At 37.9% G+C, this 23251-nt stretch overlaps 1 protein-coding gene across 1 annotated transcript in view; it reads left to right on the top strand.

The window, feature by feature from the left end:
• The window catches only part of LOC149462289 (cGMP-dependent protein kinase 2-like), a 232611-nt gene that overhangs the window by 159064 nt on the left and 50296 nt on the right, over positions 1–23251 (top strand). The window contains exons 12-13 of the mRNA XM_089677088.1: positions 13697–13833; positions 20421–20510. Of these exons, the coding sequence (XP_089533214.1) occupies positions 13697–13833; positions 20421–20510 (227 nt within the window). The remainder of the gene's footprint in view (positions 1–13696; positions 13834–20420; positions 20511–23251) is intronic.

Raw genomic sequence — 23251 nt, 5'->3', positions numbered from 1 at the left:
TGGATACAAATTAAAAATTTTGTTTAGGAAGCCCTACATATTACATAGTTTTAGTAATCTAAACTAGATTGTCAGATTGCAATGTTTGTGGCCAGCTAAAGGAGTACTCCAAGAAATATCCTTATCAAAGGTGCATATATTATGTTCATTCCACTTACCGCTATGCTATCCTGTTCAGTATGAATCTCTCCAAAAGCCCTCATGTATGTGCAGCAGTTAAGTTCACTGAATGCTTTCAGTTCCTTTGCTTCATGTGATAGAATCTGTCAGTCTCATAGACTTCTGCTGCAGCAACTAAAGCCATTCAAATAATGTGCAGTGACTGGAAGCAGTTAGCTATGGGAACTGCTGGTGTCAGGGATGCAGGTGTGACCAGAAGTGTGTGGACTGACACAGGGAAACGTAGGCTTCAGATATAGTAAATAATATAATTTATTGAGACTAACAATACAAATATTAACGCAGTGCACCAAACCACAAGCTAACACAAATACATACAACAAGGTGAAACAAACCCAAACCTAAACTGATATAGATACACAGGTACATACACATATAGAGCACAACGTAGTCAGGCAGGCCGGGTCGATAACTATCGGGCAGGTAGGTACAGGAGGAGCAGGCGGAGAGAATGGTCAGGGTCACAAGACAGGGATCAAACAGGAGAAGTCAGCAGAGGTCAGGATCAGGCAGGGTCGGCAACAAGTCAGGCAGAAACAGGAACAGGAATGCAGGTTACAAGATACAGGGGCCCATGGAAAAACACACACCAAGGCCCTGACTGTGAGTCTGGCCATTCCTTAAATACAACCCCTGCAATCAGCTTCAGGTGTTTTGGCTGACTGCAGGGGGGAGTCTCTGATTGCTGAGAGCACCCGCTGGCCAGCCCTGGTACTGCAGCCCACAAGGCAGGTGAGTCCCACTGTTATTGGCAAGTCCATTCCTGACAGCCGGACATAACGCCGTCACATCACTTCCGGTTACGGATCTGCGTCACTACTGGTGCACCGCACCGTCATTTCCTGATGCATTTCGTCATATCCTGACTTAATCATAGGGATCAGAGATCCCTATGATTAAGTCAGGATAAGTCAGGATATGACGAAACGCGTCAGAATGTGACGGTGCGGCGGACCGGAAGTGACGCAGATCCCTAACCGGAAGGGACATGTCGGTGTTCTGTCCGGCAGTTCTGGAGGTGGTGAGAGCACCATGCGGCATCTGTGTAACTAATATGAGCATTTCAATGGGCTTGTTGATCTTTTAATTGTTGTAAGTGCAATACTTGGATTTTTAAAGTTGTTTACCTTGAGCAATACATGATTGGAGCAAAAACATTTTTCTCTTTCTATGTTATGATGGAGTGGAGTATTTTACTATGATCCTGGCAGCAATTCATGATAAGGGTGATTCTTGGAGGAACCTCTTGATCCCAACAGTGGATATCCTTGTGATTATGCTAATAAAGGCTATGTTCTGGGGTATTGATGAACACAGAAAATGACACATATGAATGTTAATTAGAGTTTATGGATATATATGGTATAGGTTATGCGCTGCTTGTGGTCACTAGAGCAAAGGTCATACTAAATTATTTACATCTTATATTGGGAGAAAAGTGGCAGCAATATAATATAATACACTCATTTTTTAGCATCTTGCGCAATTTAGTGACTTTTGAATGGTTCTCAGGTTAGTCACTTAAAAGAAATGTTTGTAAACAAAAAAAGACCGACAATTTTGAAAAAAAAACAATAATTTTTACTTTTTCCTATAAAACATATCCAATACAAAATATAAAAAATCAAATTTCGTCATAAATTTAGGCCAAAATATATTCTGTTACATGTCTTTGCTAAAAAAAAATCCCAATATGTGTAAATTAATTGGTTTACGTGAAAGTTATAGTATCTACAATTGGCGGTATATATACAGAAATTTAATTTTTTTTTATACTTTTAACCATTTCAATACCGGGCAATTTTACACCTTCCTGCCCAGGCCATTTTTCACGTTTCAGCGCTCTCACACTTTGAATGACAATTGCGCGGTCATACAACATTGTACCCAAACTAAAATTTTATAATTTTCTTCTCATAAATAGAGCTTTCTTTTGGTGGTATTTAATCACCGCTGGGGTTTTTATTTTTTGCTAAATTAAGAAAAGACCAAAAATTTTGAAAAAACACGTTTTTCTTTGTTTCTGTTATAAAAGTTTACAAATAAATAATTGTTCTTCATAAATTTAGGCCAAGATGTATTCTGCTACATGTCTTTGGTGAAAATAACCCAAATTAGGATGTATTATTTAGTTTGTAGGAAAGTTATAGAGTTCACAAACTATGGTATAGATCTGAAAATTGATCAATCCTGAAGTACTGACAGCCAATCTAATTTCTTGAGGTCCAAGAATGTCAGAATAGTACAGATATCCACCAAATGACCCCTTTTTGCAGAGCAGACAGTCCGATGTACTTCATAAGAAGAATGGCGAGTTTTTTGAAGTTGTATTTTTTTTGTCATAATTTTTCGGAAAATGAAAAAATTAAAAAAATTATTTTCACTATTTTTTTTTTTACATACTGTCACTAGTGCAGTACAGCATCATCATATAACTGGCATGGCGGTGAACAGGGACACTGACTGGTGACAGTATGAAAAAAATATATATATATTTTTTTTTTTTTTATTATTTTATTTTATTATTTTTAATTTTTTATTACATTTTTTTATTTTTTTAAGATTTTTTTTTTCATATTTTACTCTGACCAAAGTAGTACAATGTTACCATAGTAACATTGTACTACTTTGGGGAAGTGATTAGTATATATTTTTTTTTTTTTTACACAATTTGCTTATAGCAAAGAATTACTTTGCTATAAGCAAGCATTTACCTGAATGACATCGATTCATTCAGGTTTTTTTTTTTTTTTTTTTTTTTTTGTGCTTAGCTGTGATTTGGCCACAGCTAATCACATGACATGTGACCTGCTGTGACCATTCACAGCTAGGCACTAGTATACAATGGATGGCATGAATGAAGCCACCCATTGTATACAACTGTCATGTGACGGGCTGTGATTGGTCACAGCAGGTCACATGGTACCGGCAACGGGGCCGGTACTCAGATCTGTCATCGGCCGTGTCCCAGGTACACGGCCGGTGACAGATTGCGCCGCTGCGCCGCTCTGCAACCACGCGAACTGCGCATGTGCGGGAGGACGCCAAATGGCGTACACCCCGGAAAGCTAAACCATTTTTGCGGCCGCCAAACGGCTATAGGCCGGGCAGCTATTGGTTAATGATGGCGATCAGTAACTTATAGCAGGACTACACAGGGCATTCTGACACTGGGGGGAACTGACTAACATGACATCTGACTAACTGACATCCCCAGTGACACTAAAACAGTGATCAGTGCTAATAAAAAAGTACTGACACTGTACTACTGACACTGGCAGGAAGGGGTTAATATCTGGGGCGTTTTACTTTGGAGACATGCTGTTTTGTACCTCTCTGTTGTGAAAAGAGATACAAAACAGCAGGTCTCATCCCTGTCAGCTTTCCCCGATATCACCGGGTGCTGGCGGGGAATCCCGGCCTGGGCCCGGTGATTGACATCCCTAGCCGTCAATGCAAATTACATACATATATGTGATTTTGCGCAGCCCTGCTACCCTGTAGCAGTATTATTGCTATAGGGCAGCGGGCAAGCAGTTAAAGTGACACTAAGCTCTATTTTTTTTTAAATTCTGTTCAAATATACAATATATTCCTAACTCCAAAAAGTCACTTCTGTTGCTCTCAGCCTCCTCTGGATCTCCAAATTCCTCCTTTTTTTTCTGCTGTGATCCAACAGCCTTTTAGAGGGTGGCTACGTTCATTCTCCATTGTCCTACTGTAGGCAGTAATGTAGCCATCCTCTCTTGCTGGCTTCTGAGACAGACAAGGGACTATGGAATATAGACAAATGTAAGTGAAAGGAAAAAGAGAGGGTCAGGAGATCACAGAGGATGTTACAAAAAGGCACAAAAACACAGTTAGAAAAGATTTCATTCATAACAGATTACAGGGTCAATAAGTAGTTGGCGTATATATATATATATATATATATATATATATATATATATAGTTACATAGTTAGTCTGGCTGAAAAAATACAAAAGTCCATCCAGTTCAACAATGAAAAAAAAATAAAAAGTTATAATCCTTCACCCACAGTTGATCTAGAGGAAGGCAAAAAAAAACAGCAAAGCATGATCCAATTTGCTCCTGCAGGGAAAAAAAATTTCCTTCCTGATCCCCCGAGAGGCAATCGGATATTATTTTTGGAGAATATGAATATCATTTAGTGTCATTTGAAAAGACTTGCTCTATCTCAGCTGACAGCCAACTAAGGATGACCCTTCACCGTAAGAGACTATAGCATGATATAGGTGATTTTAGTGCAATCATGGTTCAGGATCCCTGTGTACAAAGTGACCTTAGAGCAGGGGTGTCAAACTGGAGGCCCTTCAGCTGTTGCAAAACTACAAGTCCCATCATGCCTCTGCCTTTAGGTGTCATGCTCGTAACTGTCAATCTTGCAATGCCTCATTGGACTTGTAGTTTGGCATCAGCTGGAGGGCTGCCAGTTTGACACCCCTGCTCTACTCTGCCTTAGAGTAACAGCCTCCTGCTCTATCCACATCTCTGTGGCTAGTTTATTTTTATTATTGTCTTCTGGTGCTGCATAGAAAGACTTCTTCACTGCTCTTCACTGCCTCTGATAGATCATTCATCCAACATGCTTTTATTAGTAGATCGGCAGCCTAAAAGTAGGCTGGAAAAGCCAGTTGAAAAAATAAATAGAGGTTTTCCATGAATTGCACCATGAAAATGCTTGCATCTATTGTCTTCAGGAAAAAAGAAAGCTGCAGTTGAATGTATAAATACTCGGAACACTCACAGTGTATGATTCATTGAGACAGACTGTCTTTTTACCAGCAGTGATTCTCAGTATGCGGTACATGTACCTCCAGGGGTGCTGCTGACAGGTTCAAGGGGCACTCCTGCTTGTCAAAGTAAACTCAGCATATTGATTTGAAAGTTAAATACATATTTAATCTTATACAAAACAATTGGATTATTAATATGTATTATAAAAGCATAAGCACTTTATGGTGTACTCAAGAAAAACTAGCACATACCAGGGAGTTATTGGTAAAATTACTGTTGTAATAAAGGGGAAAATAACATAAAGCGGATAAACACTTGAGTAAGATTTGTTTACAGCATTTAAAAGGAAATGATAGTATATTTTCAGAGAGCACACATTTTGTCTTATTATTTTAATGTTTAGATTAATCTGTCAAAAACCCAGGCAGTTCAAACTAAGCATTCAATGAAAAACTGGAACAGCAGACATTCTGTTAAATCAAAATGGCATGTCACTACAATTAGTAGTTCCAGTGATGACACTGCTGGGTTTATATACTGTGTAAATCTTGTCTATTTTTATGTAAGCTGGGCTTCACCTTCCTGCACCCATATCCCAAGCCTATTTTTGTTCCTTAATGTGAAGGGCAGCCGCTGTGACCAATGGAAAGTAAGCAGGAGGGACAAGGGCTAAGCTTAGTTTTTAGAAGAAAGGACAAGATTTAGCAATAAACTCAGCAGCCTGTATCTCTGAATCTAATATTGAATTTGATACACAGGGGAGTTTATTTGCTAAAAATGGAGAGTACAAAATCAAACTCACTTCATAGAAACCAATCAGCTTCCAGGTTTTATTTCCGAGGCCTAATTTAACAAACTGAAGTTAGAAGCTGATTGGTTTCTATGCAGAAGTAAGCCTGATTTTGCACTCCCCTGTTTTAGTAAATATACCCTCATAAAATGCTCTTTCTATTCGTTTGGAGTTTGAAGTGCCTAGGTGCATTTATTATGCATATTTTAATCCACGATTTGATGGGTAATTTTTATGTTACATGCATTATCATGTGCTGCCAATGCCATTAATAGGGCCTACTATGCATACAAAATTGACCTGCCAATAGACATCAACACAGTGCTCAGATGTGAAGTGACACCATAAAAAATAATTGTAAAGCTGTGCACGTGCATTTGTGTGTGTTAGATATTTCATGTCCAATGGCAAAAGTATGAATGGGGGCTTAAGCCAGCCATACATGGATCACAATACAACTGGTTCAGCAGGGACTGGCCTAATTTCAATCCATATACAACAGACAGGTTGTATAGAAGTTGATCTACTGATCGACGTCTGTTCAACTGCTCTGTCTGTATTTTCTCACTCATGCAGTGTTGCAGGCTATAGCCAGCAGTGTATTCTGATGGTGGGGAAATCTACCCACTGTCAGTATACAATAGCTCAGCATGGAGAATTCCCCCATTCATATCGAGTGTTTGGATAGGAGAATCAGGTCCGGTTTTTTTCATTTATACCATTGAATACAATAAATGAACTCATAAATAGGCTGCCCAATTGATACTGTACATTAATATTTTAAATTCATCTTTATCTGCAGACTTCTACCAACTGTCTTCCTGGATTTCACTGCAGTCACTTCCCCACATATATTGCCCAATAAAACATCATGTTCTATTGTCATAGAACTTTAAATCAAAGTGGATATATCTTTTTTATTTGACAGATCAAGTGACATTGTCTGTTTCTAACAAAACAGACTTGTTTTGTGAAAACAAATTTCATCATAGCGATATAAACTAATTACAATGAGAAACCACAAAAATAACTAAGTATATACCCTCCTTGGGTCAGTATTTAGTAAATGTACCTTGGGCAGCTATACCTGTCTTGAGTCTGTTTCTGTAGGCCGTTGCTTGTTTTGCATCTGAACACTGCAATATTTATAATTTCTCCATACAAGACTGCTCATGTTGCATGGGTATTGTGAGCAAATAGAACATTTCAAGTCAAGCCACCCATTCTCTACTGGATTGAGATTAGGATTTGAATTTTTACATTGTTATTTTAAGCCATTAGTTTTGGGTTTGTGCTTGGTGCCATTGACTTTCTGAAAGACAAATCTTCTTCCAAGGCCAAGGTTCCTTGTAGACTGCATCATGCTTTCCTGAAAGATTTCCCTGAAATTTGTTTCATTCTTTCTACCTTCCAGCCCCACAAAAGAGTTGCTGTACAGCAACATCCCTACAGCATGATGTTGCTGTCATGATGTACAGTTTCAGGCTTAGTTTTTGATCACAAAATTCAATATTGGTCTTATAAGACCACAAACTCTTCTTCAGAGTCTGTCTTGTGCTTTCTAGTAAACTGTGGGCAAAATTAGTTAACAGTGGCTTTTTGTCACACTCCCATAAAGAGATTACTTGTAAAGCACCCAGCCAACAGCTGTGTATGCTTAGTCTTACCAATCTCAGCCCCTGAGGAGCTGTTGCAGGTCTCTTGGTGGCCTCTCTCATGAGTTTTCTTCTTGCCCAGGCTCTCACTTTTGGTGAATGGCCTTCTCTTTGCAGATTTACAGCCGTTCCATATTCTTACCATTTCTTATTTAACTGCACTTCAGGGCATAGTCTGTAACTTGGAAACTTTCTTATGTCCAGCCCCTGACTTGTGTCTTTCAATTAGCTTTTAATAGAGTTGCTTGGAGTGCTCTTTTGATTTCATGGTGTAGAATATGGCATGACACTGACTAGCCAAATGTTGGGCCCTCCAAATACATGTGTATTTATACTATAGTTCCTTGAAACTATTTGACTACACACCAATGACCATTTCAATAAAAATCTGACTTTAGAAAAGTACTGGCTTCATCAGTGATGACTTTAGTTTGCCATATGCACGGGGGAGTATGCTTGTGCAATCTGTTATTTTGTGTGGTTTTTTTTGTAATTGTGATTAATGTAACTCTGTTTGCAAAGATAGGTTTTTTTTCTTTGACTTTAACCATTCTATTTCTGTAAAAAAAAATAAATACAATCCACTGTGATTCAATGTTCTATGACAATAAAAACATGAAAACTTGCAAGGGGGTGATTACCTTTTAATACCATTGCAAAACGTGGATTGACCAGATCTGTAAATGCTGTGTTGCAATGACAAGCTGAAAGCAGAGCCTGTATACAGTGGAAAGAAAAAGTCTATGTACCCCTGTGAACGTGCCAGGTTTTTGATGAAAAAAAAATCAGACCAAAATAAATCACTTCTTAATGTTTTGCCACCTTTAATGTGACCTATACTCTGTGCAATTCAATTAAAACAAACTGAAATTGATGTTTAGTGGCAAAAAAATAAATACAAAATGAAATAATGTGGTTGAATAGGGGTACACACCCTTTTATAATTCGGGATGTTGCTGTGTTCAGAACTAACCAATCATATTCAAACTCATGTGAAATAATAGTCAGTACACACCTTCCATCAGTGAAACTGACTCTGATTAGGCCTAGTTCTGCTGTTACAGTAGGATTGTTCTAACATTTACTTAGTTGCCTCTTAAAACAAAAACCATGGTCCCCAAAGAGCTTTCAAAGCATCAAAGGGTTTTCATTGTTGGAATGTATCAGTCATTAGAAAGTACAAAAAAATGGCCAAGGCATTAGATACACTATGGGACAACATGAAGATGGTTATCAATAAGTGAAGAAAATATGGCACAACAGTGACATTACCAAGAACTAGAGTTCCTCCAGAAAAAAAAAAAAAGAAAACTGGTTCAGGAGGTTGCCAAAAGGCCTATAGCAACATTGAAACAGCTGTAGGAATTTCTGCCAGATACTGGTTGTACACTATATCTCCTGTACAACAATTTCCCATATTCTTCATACTGTATGTCTGGGCTGTGGGGTAGGGTGGTGGGACAGAAGCCTTTTCTTACTAAGAAAACATACAAGCCCAGTACGTTTTGCAAAAACCTATATCAAATCTGCCAAAAGCATATGGGAAAATGTGTTATGGTCTGATGAGACCAATACTGAACTTTTTGGCAATTCCAAAAAAGTATGTTTACCACAAAACCATCACGGCACATCACCTAAAAAAAAGAAAATACCATACACACAGTGAAGCATGGTGGTGGCAGCATTATGCTCTGGGACTATTTTTCTTCAGATGGATCTGGGGTTTTAGTCAAGGTAGAGGAACTTATGAACAGTTACATATATCAGTCAAAATCGTCAGGTCTCTGCTAAAAAGCTGAAGAAGAAGGAGAATTTCACCTTTTAGTGTGACAACAACCCAATGCATACCTCCAAATTAACTTATAGGATGGTTTTACCAGAAGAAGATCAAAGTTTTGGAATGACCCAGCAAGAGTCCTGATCTAAATCTCACTGACTCAGAGAGAGCTGTGCATAGGAAATGCCCTCACAATCTGACAGATTTGGAGCACTTTTGCAAGAAAGAGAGGTAAAAGATTCCCAAAGCAAGATGTGCCACGCTGATAAACTCCTACCTCAATGCTGTCATAAGATCAAAATATGCTTCAACAAAGTATTATTTTAAGAGTGTGCATATGTATGCAACCACATTATTGTAAGTTTTTTCTCTCTTTAAAAATTTCAGTCTGTTTTTATTATGTATAAAGAAAAAACAATGTGCGCTATCATAAAATAAAAACAAAAATTGCTTTCCCTGATGAAGCCACTTGGTTGGTGGCGTAACGCGTGGGGCGGAGCTTAGTGACATCATTCCCAGCCATACTCACGGACCAGAAATGTGTATGTTTGATACCGAGCTGTTGTTACTCTGCATAATGTGAGTGTTACTCTGAATATATTTTAATTAAATAAACGTTATTATGCTATGGGAGCTGTTCCTTTCTTCTTACATGTGGAGTTTGAGTTGAGAAGAGATTTGTGATATAGTGTCATCTATGTTATTGCCTTTATCAGCTCTTTGCTGCCATCTGGAGCATTTCTGATGGAATCACTATGCTTGGTTGACCTATATTAATTTATAGGTCCATTTTATGAGGTGAGCGGCCATCCTTATCCTTAGGTGGAGGTGCACTTTGGAGTAGAGCACTGTAGTTTTTTGAATCTCTTGCGGTGCACAATTCTTATTTCAAGCACATTTATTCAAGCACAATAATTGGATTTGAACTGTCACAATACAAGGACTTTTTATTTATTTACTTCATAATCTTTTCATCACTTATCAGTTTTTTATGAGCTAGCGCAACACTATTTGTTCTTAAGTCTGTTTTTATTGAATTGCAAAAAATGATATGTCACATTAGTTGGAAAAAATTCAGAAGTGAATTATCTTTCTCTCATTTTTTTTTACATCTCAAAACTTGGCATTTTTACAGAGGTGTGTCAAGAAAATTGTGGACAAATAAGGACTTTATCGGTGCCTCACAAACTTCTCAGACAATGAAATACAATTAAACTTTGTTACATAGACAAATATATAACAATTTTAACAAGTACATATTTTATTAGAAAAAGAGCTCCGCTATCAGGGAAGGAGGAACCCCAATGTGTAAACATGTATAAATATGTAAATAAATTTACCCACAATTCCATAAACAATTAGAAATGGTGAACAATAAATGGAGGCATTCCTGCATTTCACAAATCCTCAACATATTTTGCAGAAACGTTCTGCTTTTTCAGGAGGAGATGGGAGGCATCACCATTACTTCTAAATGAAACATACACTCATTGGTAATTTTATAAAGTACACCTGTTCAATTGCTTGGTAACACAAATTGCTAATCAGCCAATCACATGGCAGCAACTCAATGCATTTAGGCATCTAGACATGGTGAAGTCAACTTGCTGAAGTTCAAACTGAACATCAGAATAGGGAAGAAAGAAGATTTAAGTGACTTTGAACATGGCACAGTTGTTGGTGTCAGAAGGGGTGGTCTGAATATTTAAAAAAAATATTCAGTGAGCAGCAGCTGTGTGGATGAAAATGCCTTGCTGATGTCAGAAGAGAATGGGCAGACTGGTTCGAGATGATAGAAAGGTAACAGTAACTCATGTCAATATAGACCAAAATCTCAGAGGAATGTTTCCAACACCATGTTGAATCTATGCCACGAAGAATTAAGGTAGTTCTGAATGCAAAAGGGGGTCCAGCCTAACACTCGCAAGGTATACCTAATAAAGTGGCCAGTGAGTATAGATAAAGTTAACAACTACAAATAATAAACTTTAATGGTATATACTGTACATCTATTCAACAATCAAATAAATCAGCAATTGTAAGATCTGCTTGCAAATGCAAGATAGAAATGCAGAGGCAAACGCACATTTACGGTTGCAACCCCAGCTCCGGGGTGAACATAGGAATATATATCTCCTGGAGAGGAGCCAAATACCCAAAATACATATTCTCATCCCTAAGATCCTGTTCACATCTCACTCTTTGGGATCACAGGCAGAATCGCTGCAATTCTGCCCCTGATCCCAAATTGCATGGCAATCACAGCACAACACGCTGCGCTTGCTTGTGTGTTATTATCCTTCAATGGAACCCCAAATGTGATACGATTCTGCCTTGATTGTCACATGACAAGATCATGTGATAATCGAGGTAAACCGTGCCTTTACAAATCAAGTAAAGCTTGCTGACCGAAAATAAGCTGGAGCTGCTTTTCGGGCAACAACAATGCATAGGGCAGTCCATTCGTGTGAATTGGCTGTCCTATGAGACACATAGAATTGTGTGAAAATCGCAGTGTCAAAATGTGAACAGGGCCTAAAACAGAAGGTAAATAAAGAAGCTTAAAAAAAAAAAAGAAAAAGAGCAACAAATTATGGAAAACAATAAACAAAAATAGTTTCTAATTAAAAACTAGTTACCAATCTCATACACATAATTAGTAGTATCTGCGACCATGAGCATGGAAACCAATCTGTTTGCCACTTGTACATTTACATCTTTACCAAAACAACCAAGGAAAAAAGGGAAGTGTGCCATCATACATAATATATGTCAGTATCTACTGCCAGTACAATTAAAGAAAGAAGAGGTAGAGACCGCAATTCCTAGGAAAAAACACAACAAACATCCATTATAAATAGAGTATATAAGGGATGCTAAGCTACTCAAAATTAGGCAAATGCATACTGAGAAAGATGTATAAAGGTTTTAAAAGAATCCTGCTTTCCTTTAAAGCCTTTATAAATGTTTCTCAGAATTTATTTAACTAATTGTTGGTAACTTAGCATCCCTTTTTCTTTCTTGGATTCTCTGTTCATGATGGATGTTTGTTTTGTTTGTTGTATTTTTTCCAGGAATTGTGGCCTTTACCCCCTTTTTTTTAATTGGATTGAACAATGTGTGGATGTCCAAGTAGCAAACAGGTTGATTTCCAAGTGCATGGGCACAGCTACTGCTAATTATGTGTATGAGATTGATAACTAGTTTTAATCAGAAACTATTGTTTATTGTTTTCTATCCTTTATGTTCTTTCTTTATTTACCTTCTGTTTTAGGGATGAGTGTATGTATATTGAGGATTCAGCTTACCTCCAGTAGATATATGCTCCCATACTCACCCCAGGGTTGGGGTTGCGACGTGGATGTGTGTTTGCCACCGCATTTCTGTTGTGCTTTTGTAAGTCGAACCTTGCTATATCTGATTTATTTGATTGTTGTATAGATACATATAACATTAAAGATTATTATTTATTGTTATTGCCTTTGTCTATGTTCTTCATTTAGAAGTAATGCCTCTCTAGTCTTCCCAAGGAACCAGATAGTTTCCACAAAACTAGTCAACGATTTATGAAACAGCAGGAATGCTCTCATCTACTCTTCCCAAGGAACCAGATAGTTTCCACAAAACTAGTCAACGATTTATGAAACAGCAGGAATGCTCTCATCTATTGATCATCATTTCTATTTGTTTATGGAACTTTTGATCAATTTATTTACATATTTATATGTGGTTACACATTAGGGGATCCTTCTGCTTTGATAGTGGGGCACATTTCTTTTTTTTTAATAAAATATGTACATATTAATTTTTTTTTATGTATTTGTCTATGTAATAAAGTTTGTTAATCTTATTTAATTGTCTGGGAAGTCTATGGTGTAATGACAATTATTATTTGTCCACAGTTTTCTCTCTTGAGTTTTCTTTAAGGAGATGGTACCCCTGTACATGTTTACATTTTGGCACTAATCCCATAGTACAGAGGGGTGTGTAGACTTTTTCTTTCCACTGTATGCAACAAGTAAACATATCTGTAATTAAGAGTAGGGATGACCAAATTGGTTTTGGTGAGTAATCATTTTTCTCAGTGAACTGGTAGACAGCAGCCTGACAGACGTTCTAAACCTTCCTGCCTTTGTACTTTGGAGGATTTACTTCATGTTGTATCAGACAGACAGGAGGTGAAAGGTAATATTCCAAATTAGGTTATAGACAGAAATAAAAACCTGACAAGGGTTCCAACCTTTACTCACCTAATCCAACACCCATATTTATAGGCTTTATTGAACACACTGGAGGAGATTTACTAAAACTGGTGCACTCAGAATCTGGTGCAGCTGTGCATGGCAGCCAACCAGCTTCTAACTTCAGCTTGTTCAATTAAGCTTTGACAATAAAACCTGGAAGCTGATTGGTTTCAATGCAGAGCTGCACCAGATTTTGCAACATGCAGTTTTAGTTAATAGCGCACACTGTTTATCTATTATGTACCAGATTAGTTCATATATCTAATGCAAAAATATATTTGATGCATTTCAGGTCAAATTAAAGGATGAAGATATGACATTTGCACTAAAGTGCATCAAGAAAAAGCACATTGTGGACACACATCAACAAGAACATGTGTATTGGGAGAAAAATATACTGCAGCAGATCAACTGTTCATTTATCATCAGGTAGCTCAACGACTGACCTATTCTTTCCTGTAACATGTGTGACCTGGCATTTTTTTACATTCTATCATACTTTTGTATCAGATTCACAATGGTTCTTCACGTAGGCAATTGGGCAAATGGGAGGGGAATGGGCAAGTGAAAATATGACAGGAAAGATGGGAAAATGTGTATTCTTCATTGTTATTCTTCCTGTATTGTCCGTGTAAATGGCCCTGTGCTTATGTAGGTAGATTACGCTTTGCTTCAGGTCTGTTGGAGTTGCGGTAAAGAACACACAGTTCCTTGACCAGAGAATAAATGTATATAACATGTCTTTGTGAAAAAGCTCTGACCTGGTAATCTATGATGGTGACCTCTGTGTTTCTGAGAATGAACACAATACACATTCTGTCTTCAATACTGTACTGAGTAGGCTTTCAAATTTGTCCTTCAACAAAGATATGAGCTTTGGCAAGAGCATAACTAGAGATTATAGGGCCCCAGAGAAAAGTTTTGACGGGGCCCCCTGGCAACCTCCCTAATGTCATTAATCTTTGCACACAGTGGGGTTTATTTACTACAACTAGAGAGTGCAAAATCTCTGCATAGAAACCAATTAGCTGCCATTTTTTTTTTGTCAAAGCTTAATTGAACAAGCTGAAGTTAGAAGCTGATTGGCTACCATGGACAGCTGTACCAGATTTTGCACTCTCCTATTTTAGTAAATCAACCCCAATATGTCTAATTCAAGGATAGGAAGCAAGAGAGCTGTCAGCAGAGTCACTTAATTGCTGTGGACAGACGTTGTCAGAGAAGAGGGTGTCATCAGTCATTGAATTACCTTGTGCATTAATTTTACAGCTAACTACTTTGTCCTCAATAGCTGACAGTCTTTTTCAGCATCTCAGATCTCATGGCCTCAGTGTAAATTTTAAGTCCTTTCACCACCACAGTAAGCAAGTGCTAAAAGAGGAGGTATAGTATAATCAGTAAAAAGAAAAAAAAAAAGCATTGTTGTAGCAGTAACTATGACCATCACAATATTTTATATACTGACATAATTGTTAGTGCACACAACTCTATTACCATAATACAGATGTCATTAAACCATGTTTTTTTGGGGGGCAGAACTATAAACAGATGCCAGTTTTTAGCTGAGGAGACAGTCTGGGATTTTTACAGCCCAAGGAAGACTGCACTAGGCATACAGGGTTAATTTCAGTGCTGGCCTGGATGATAGGATGCTCCAAAGGCAATAAATGGACCATACTAAAACAGCATAACAAGTTCTACTTACTGTACAGCCTGCAAAGGTGATCCATGACTAGCGACAACAATTCTAAAGCCTCCTTCTTTTTATCCCACATCAGTTTTTCTTGACTAGGAATGTTAAAGGGGGTATGGGGTTAGTGTCAACAGTAACTTCTCCAATCCTCTGTTAAACAATACTGGATTTGTGTTATTGTCACATGTACACAGATTTTCCTTCTTTTAAATTGCCTCAACAGCCCCCTTAAAGGGGTCTCTTTTATACATCCAGGTCATCATAGCAGCTGCAATGATTGCTATGGCTGTTGTTATGGCACTGAACTTTGATGTGTTTTACAGTATATAGTAGGGCACTGACTGGAAATATATTGATTATTTTATAAATGTAAAATGAATCAGTGTTGCGCTACTCCCTGAATCATAAACATATATAAATTATACATACTATAAATCAAAGAACAATATAATAAATTAATATATTAACAAAGTCCAAAGTGCTAAATAGTGCAAAAGTGCAAACAGTCTCTCAAAACTGCATAGGCCAAGTATTCCGTGCTTCCACTTGTATATAGTGCACCATACCAAACTGCAAACTGTGCCCCACCACCTGGATAAAGGGTGACAGCTCACCTGAAGTCTTCGACATATATATATATATATATATATATATATATATATATATACATAGGTCTAACTAGCATGATAAATTCAAAATCAATCTCAAGATAGCAGCAATGGGCTAATGATGGATAAAGGTGATAGCGATAACAACACACAAGGACTTCTTCTCCACTCAGCATCAGCATATAAAGGAAGAGAGAACAGCCTCTGATTGTGTAATACCTTTTAATAAAAATTAAAAACCACCAAATATGCACTTACATAGCTGCATAGTAAAGACTACTTGTCAGCATATATTTCCGAACATCCGGTCCCCCCGACTATGTAACCGGAAGTGATGTCACTAGGGTCCGCCTCACGCGTTACGCCACCAACCCACGTGTGTGGTTATCAATATCACCTTTATCCATCATTAGTCCATTGCTGCGATCTTGAAATCGATTTTGGATTTATCATGCTAGTTAGACCTATGTATGTATATATATATAGGTCCAAGACTTCGGGCACCCTTTATCTAGGTGGAGAGGCACAGTTTGCAGTTTGGTGTGGAGCACTATATACAAGTGGAAGCACATGATATTTGGCCTATGCAGTTTTGAGAGACTGTTTGCACTTTTGCACTATTTAGTTCTTTTGACTTTATTAATATATTAATTTATTATATTGTTCTTTGATTTATACTATGTATATTTTCTATAGTAGTGCAACACTGAATCATTTTACATGTATTTATTTGGTGTGGGAACATTTTAAGTGTCTTTTGCAGCAACTCGCTATTTTATTCATTAATTTATAATTTATTATATATTTATAGCATTTTTGGTAGCACACATTGATTATTCTATTGCTTATTTTATGACACATCACCATGGAAGATTTGCCTCACTAGACAGCTAGGCCGATCTGTCTGACATATTCCAAGTTTATTTTTATTTTGCGTAGCTATAGCATTTTTTCCGCACCAAGGAAGCACAGGTGCTGCGGACAGCCACCCATAGACATGAACGACTGTGCACGGCTGTATGCAGTTTTACAACCAGTATATGATAAGATTATATGAGACTCCAGACCCATTAAGCTTCATAGCCACATAAAATCTGCATTCTAGGTTTATCTGTTCGAGATCAATCTGCAATTAGTTTGAAATGCATTTAAAAAGCGTTCTGCTCTTGTTCACATGAATATTACAAAAGTAATGTGATGCATGACAAAAGCAATAAATGTATGTGAACACTGCCCTATACAGTCAAACACTGCATTCCAGATCCTTTATAAATCTTTCACAGTATTGGGTCAGATATGAATGTATTCTAGCTTTTAGGCATATTTTTTAAAGATAATTTATATGAATACAAATATTCCTATAAATAGGTTTTGTAGAATAAAATGCATGTCCGTAATGATGCAAAAACAGAATTAGTATCTTCTGTTTATTACTATTATATAACATAAAAAATATATCTCGTCGGTGTTCAATAGTTGTCCCCAAACAAATTAGGCAGTTCTAAGGCCTCTCTTAGAACAAATTAAGGTTGACACTAACTGATAATTACTAAGTAATATTAGCATTGCCATAACTAAGAACTTTAGTCATGGTACAAATTGCAGTCAATAGGGCAACCAGTGAAAATAACATGCTTAGTGTTGCTAAAAGGTATGAAAAATGCAAATGCAATGTAAACAAACTCCTTCCCTTGAAAAGTGCTTAGGGTGTTTGTTAGAGAGGACCTGTACTGTGTAAACTGCATCCAAAAAAGGCAAGCAGAGGACAAAGGACTAGTCACCAGTATTACCTATAGGCTTCCTGCAGCTGGTCTCTCTCCTATTGTAGGCTTACCATCTTTTGTTCTGTCTCAGTGTGATGGCCCCCATTTCGTTTGGTGCACAGGACTTTGCTTCCTCATCAGAATTGCTTATGACTGATAATTCACCGACTGGTCAGTGAAATATTCAAGAAACAGCAGTAAAGGTAAAGGAAGCATAGACCTACAGAATGGATGAAGCACACGCAGGGACTTGCTGCACTGCAGGCTCACAGTAATGATGAGCTGATGTATCTGGGTTGAGTTCGAACAGTATTTGGAAAACATTACTGATGTTCGGGAGCATACACATTCTGGCACCCTTAAAGCAGAGTTCCAGCCTTTTTTTGAACTTCAAATATTTCAAATGCCCCTCCAATGTACAGTGCGAAATGGAAATCATTTTTTTGTTTGTTTGTTTCTAAATACCTTTAATTTAATTCTTTGGGCGGCACTTCCTGTCTCGGCCGCCTAGGCGATGATGGCATTAGGCGATTCCCATTGACTCCTGGGATATTAGCGTCATCTATCCCAAGAGTCTTTGGGAAGCCTAATAATGTAAAGTGATTGACAGGTTGCCATAGCAACAGGGTAGGTACTTCTGTGATGCCACCATTGCTACGGCAACCTGCACTAAACACGCCACGCAGTGTCATTACTGCACAGGCTCGAGATCGGGAGGTGCATGCTGGGTAGCCAGCTGCACCGAATCCCGAAAAAAGACACAAGTGGGCTTAAGATGCCCACATCCTATATGACCACCTGCCTGCGTCTGAGATTAAGTACATTTTTAAAGATTTTAAGCTAACCAGAATGAGTACTATTCTAACAGTATTCTAATTTAAATGTACAAGTAATAACAATCACAAGGGAATTTAAAAAAAAATTGATTATGGGGACTGGAGCTCCGCTTTAACAGCTATTGCTAGTGGGAAGCTATTATGTATAAACACGGTAGTAACACCACAATTATACATTATGTTCGATTCCTGTTAAACGGGCAAATGTTCAAGTAAACGTATGCTCAGACCGAACTTTTACGTTCATCCTCAGTACTTAGGTACAGGTTCCTCTCCAGGAAGAATAGCAGAAGAATTTAGCTTTTTGTTTCTCTACAGTTTTGTGTCATATCAATACAAACAAAAGAAAGAAACCTGAGAATGCCTAAACATTTGTAATTGCAACAATTTTCTGGGCGAAGTGGTGCATTATCTGACAGAAATGCAGGGGTGCCAATATTACGACTGTATTTTATGTTTAAAATCTGAAAATGGTTAAGCACAATTGCCATTTCTAAATGTTGAAAATAAAACAGCAAAACTTCACTTTTTTGCATCTGGGTCCATTTTAAAATCTGCTGTGGATGTGTTCTGTGGAAATAAACAAGTTGCCTAATAAAACATAGCTTTGCAAAACAAAAAACAAAATTAGTGAGTTTAGTAGATGTGATGCAGAGCCTCACTAGAGAAGGCAATGCAAAGAAATTAGAAATTGAAGGATTAGACATGTTTCTGGACTTCATGCAGGTACTAGATTCATTATCCATAATTCTTGGGAGCCGAGGTTCTATACTTTAGAATCACATGCACAAAATATATTTGTGTGTATGTGTGCATGTGTGTGTCGCCCCACTAAACTGTGACATTTTGATTGATTAAGATCTTGGAAGTGTGCCTGTGGGATTTACACAACTGGTAGTATGAAATAATAAAAGGCAAGGAATAACAGCAGAGCAATTAAACATTTAATGTAAAAGAAATGGCCATAATAAAATTGTCCCAGCTTACACCTTTTGGGAGCTTTCCACAATATGCAACCCACAGCTAATTATCTTGCATTGAAAGACAAGGGCACTAAGAGATCTGGACCCAGTTTTCTTACCCAGAGGACTCATTATTTGGAAAGGTTACCTGAAATAAATACCCTCAGAGATCTATGTTCTTTGAAAACAATATGTTCTCTAATGACCAATGCACTATATAGCAAATTGAGACTGAGCAGCACTGAATACCACACCATACATGTCTTTTTGATTACCAAGTCAGGAAAGTGGGCTTTCTGTATGGGTTAAGTTGGGTATTCAGAAGTCTAAATCCCTTTATCTCCTCTGTTTTTATGAAATCCCTGATTGTGATGAGAGGAAGGAGCAGTTGTACATTGGATGAGCATTTGAAGGATGTTACTAATTAATGGACTTTTTCTTTAAAGTTGCAGCATATGGTATAGTTTAAATTAACAATTAATAATTTAGTAATGTAGTATTTTGTACATTTGGTGGTTGTGGGTTTAAGCACTGTGATTAAAGACAACATTTTATGCAAGCACAAAAAGGGTCACACACAGTAGCTAACATTTTTAGTTATTTAGTTAATAATTATAGTCACTGAACGCAGGTGTTTAATAGGTATTCAGAATTTTTGTAGTGCCACATTTCCTGATATAAGCAACAACCCAGTTTTCCCTTTCCAGAAATTTTGTGACACTGAAACAAAAAATACTATCAACTTAGTGGGGGATAACAAGACAATGACCACTCCTATGTAACAGTTTATAGTGTCTAGGTCAAGCAAGGATACTGCTGATTAAACTGTGCATACATACTGTCATTTGCATTTTACTGTATAAATGGGCTTCATACAAAAAATAAAAGGAAAAAATGCCGACATGTATTTTTCCTAGAGACCAGCATGGCTAGTATATTCAGAGCAGGATTCACTTCCAGACTGAACAGATGTTTTTACAAAAGAAATCCCTAATAATTATAATCTGTTACAGTAAATATACAAGACGGCTTGTAAATACAAGAGAAATGGTATGTTGTTAATGACTTGAAACAGACCTCTGTTTTGCTGATCTAGATTCTTGGCAGCTTAGTTTCAGTGACAGATGTCAAGCTTTTTCCTCCTTGTTCTGCAGGCTCTACAGAACTTTCAGGGATGCCAAATATGTCTATATGCTGCTGGAGGTGTGTCTTGGAGGGGAGCTTTGGAGCATTCTACGGGACACGTGAGTTCTATCTACTTAGTAACTATTATGGTTTTGGAACTGTATTGTGTGTTTCCATTGTTGTTGGGCTTGCCTTTTGTAATTATTATATTCTTGCTTTTCTTTAGTATATATAGCATTGTGTTTTTTGTTTATCTGTGATTTCTTTTCTAGACTAAGCCTTGTACTGGGTTGACATACAATAATGCTAAGTAGTATATACTAGATGAAGGCCGGCAACTGTAACACATGCATTTCTCTCATGATATTTCCTTTTAGATCTCTTTAACCACTTCAGCTCTAGAAGGTTTCGCCACCTTCATGACCAGGCCATTTTTTTGCTATTCGGCACTGAGCTATTTCAACTGGCAATTGCGCAGTCTTGCATCGCTGTACCCAAACAAAATTTATATACTTTTTTTTCATGCAAATAAATCCCAATACGTGTATATTAATTGGTTTTTATGAAAGTTATAGTGTCTACAAACTATGGTATAGATATCTATATACCATTGAAATTTATGCAGTTTTTACTGTCTGACTGCCTAGCATACTGCTTGAGGTGCTAAAATGCCAGGGTAATACAAAAACCCCCAAATGCCCCTTTTTTTTTTTTAAAGTAGACACCGCAAGGAATTTGCTGAGAGGCATGTTGAGTCCATGGAAGATTTTATCTTTTGCCACAAAAATTTTAGGAAAATTACCAAAAAATATATATATATATTTTTTACACAAAGTTATCACTTAACCACTTCTCAACCTCGCTATAGCCAAAGAACGGCTACAGCACAGTTGTCTAGTTCTGGGAGGATGTCCATGAACGTCCTCCCAGAACACACCTCCTGCGCGCCCCCAGTGGCACGCACCTGTCACCGCTGGTGATCGCTGTGTCCTATGGACACAGCTAATCACGTGATATGGTAAAAGGCCAATCACAGCAGCCTTTTACCACGTGATCAGCTGTGTCCAATGACACAGCATATCGCCGGGTAAATACAGTTGCCGGTTATCGGCTGCACTTTCCTCACGCTGTCACAGCGCGAGGAAAGTATGGCCGAGAACCAGCAATTGTCAGCAAAGGTATCGGTACTGATCATCAGGGCACTGATGATCATTGCCCTGATGATCAGTGCCCAGCAGTGCCACCCACCTGTGCCCAGCAGTGCCACCCATCAGTGCTGCCCAGCAGTGCCAGCTATCAGTGCCCAGAAGTACCGTCAGTCAGTGCTGCCCATCAGTGCTGCCCATCAGTGCCCATCAGCGCCAGCTATCAGTGCAGCATCATCAGTGCTAGCGCATCAGTGCCTCCTATCAATGCCGCGTATCAGTGCCTCCTATCAGTGCTCATCAGTGCTGCATATCCATGCCACCTCATCAGTGCCCATCAGTGCTGTCTATCCATACCACCTCATCAGTGCCCATCAGTGCTACCTATCCATACCACCTCATCAGTGACAATCAGTGCAGCCTCATCAACGCACATCAGTGAAGGAGAAAAATTACCTGTTTGTAAAATGTTATAATAGAAACAAAGAAAAACATTTTTTTTTTATTGTTTTGCTCTTTTTTTGTTTATAGCGCAAAAAATACAACACATAGCAGCGATTAAATACCACCAAAATGATGGCTCTTACCATTTAAGTTCTTTTTTTCCTTTTTTCCTTCTTGAAATGCACTAATAAATAAAAATATGAAACCTTCTTGTTCTCTTTTTTTTTTCATGACTGGTATTTCATAATACAAGTTGTAATAGTTATCCCTTCCCCCCTACCCCTTCCACCCTCTCTTTCCCTCCCTCCAGGATTATGACTGCAGCATGGTATGACCATTCAAAGTTCAGCGATGTACCAGTACATTGCAGGTCCTTGTTGGGCATATACACTATGTAATGTTCTTTTTTTATGAGACTGTTATGGACCAATATGACTGCAATTCATTCTTTTTAGTAATGCCCATATTGACGTTTAGGCCTAAAGAGTTTTAAATTCGGAATCCGTGATAGGTTTCCATGCTAATTGTGTGCCAAGAGCTGAATTTGAGTGGGTGGCGATGTATTGTTGTGCGCATAAATTGCTTTGGTCCTCAATTAATTGATACAAGTATTACATGAAAAACAGCGGAGGGGCTAAACGCTAGTGCTGGAAGCGAATGGAGCTGATCCTGCTAACACTGCTTTTTTGGGGACATTAATACCAAGTGGGCACTAGTCTGTTTGTGATCAATACATTGATCCATACAAACTCTATACTACTAATGGTGGTGATCAGCGACCTATAGCGATAGTGGGAAAGTGTGTGGGAAATCTAAAGCTAGCTTACCTTGGCTGGGAGAGGAGCTAACTGACCCTGATCCTATCTGGTGTCACTAGAGGCAGAAATACAGTGATCAGTGAAAAATGTTATATACTACTACTGTACTAATGGCACTGGCTGGGTGATAGGGGTGATCAAAGGGTTAATAGGGATGATCAAAGGGTTAAATGTGCTAATGTAATGTGTGTGTATGTGTGTGTGTAAAATATGGTGCTTTTACTCACACCCTGAAATAGATAGCGAGGTAAGGGTATGTCACTTTGCCCAGAGCCACCCACACATTGCAAAAGCCGGTCAGCAAGTAGTTTAAACAAAAATCTTGAAAAAATTTAAGCTAAAAAAACTTTCTCATATTTTAACAGATGGCAAAAAACTGACAGGGGTTATACCTCTCCCTTTCTCTATACAACATTTAAAAAAATGCTTTTATTTCTACTTTCATTCATAATA

Source organism: Staurois parvus, unplaced genomic scaffold, assembly GCF_062004578.1.
Source record: "Staurois parvus isolate SC_StPar_1 unplaced genomic scaffold, SC_StPar_1.0 ptg000177l, whole genome shotgun sequence".
Taxonomy (NCBI): domain Eukaryota; kingdom Metazoa; phylum Chordata; class Amphibia; order Anura; family Ranidae; genus Staurois; species Staurois parvus.
This window is presented reverse-complemented; position numbering and strand designations above follow the sequence as displayed.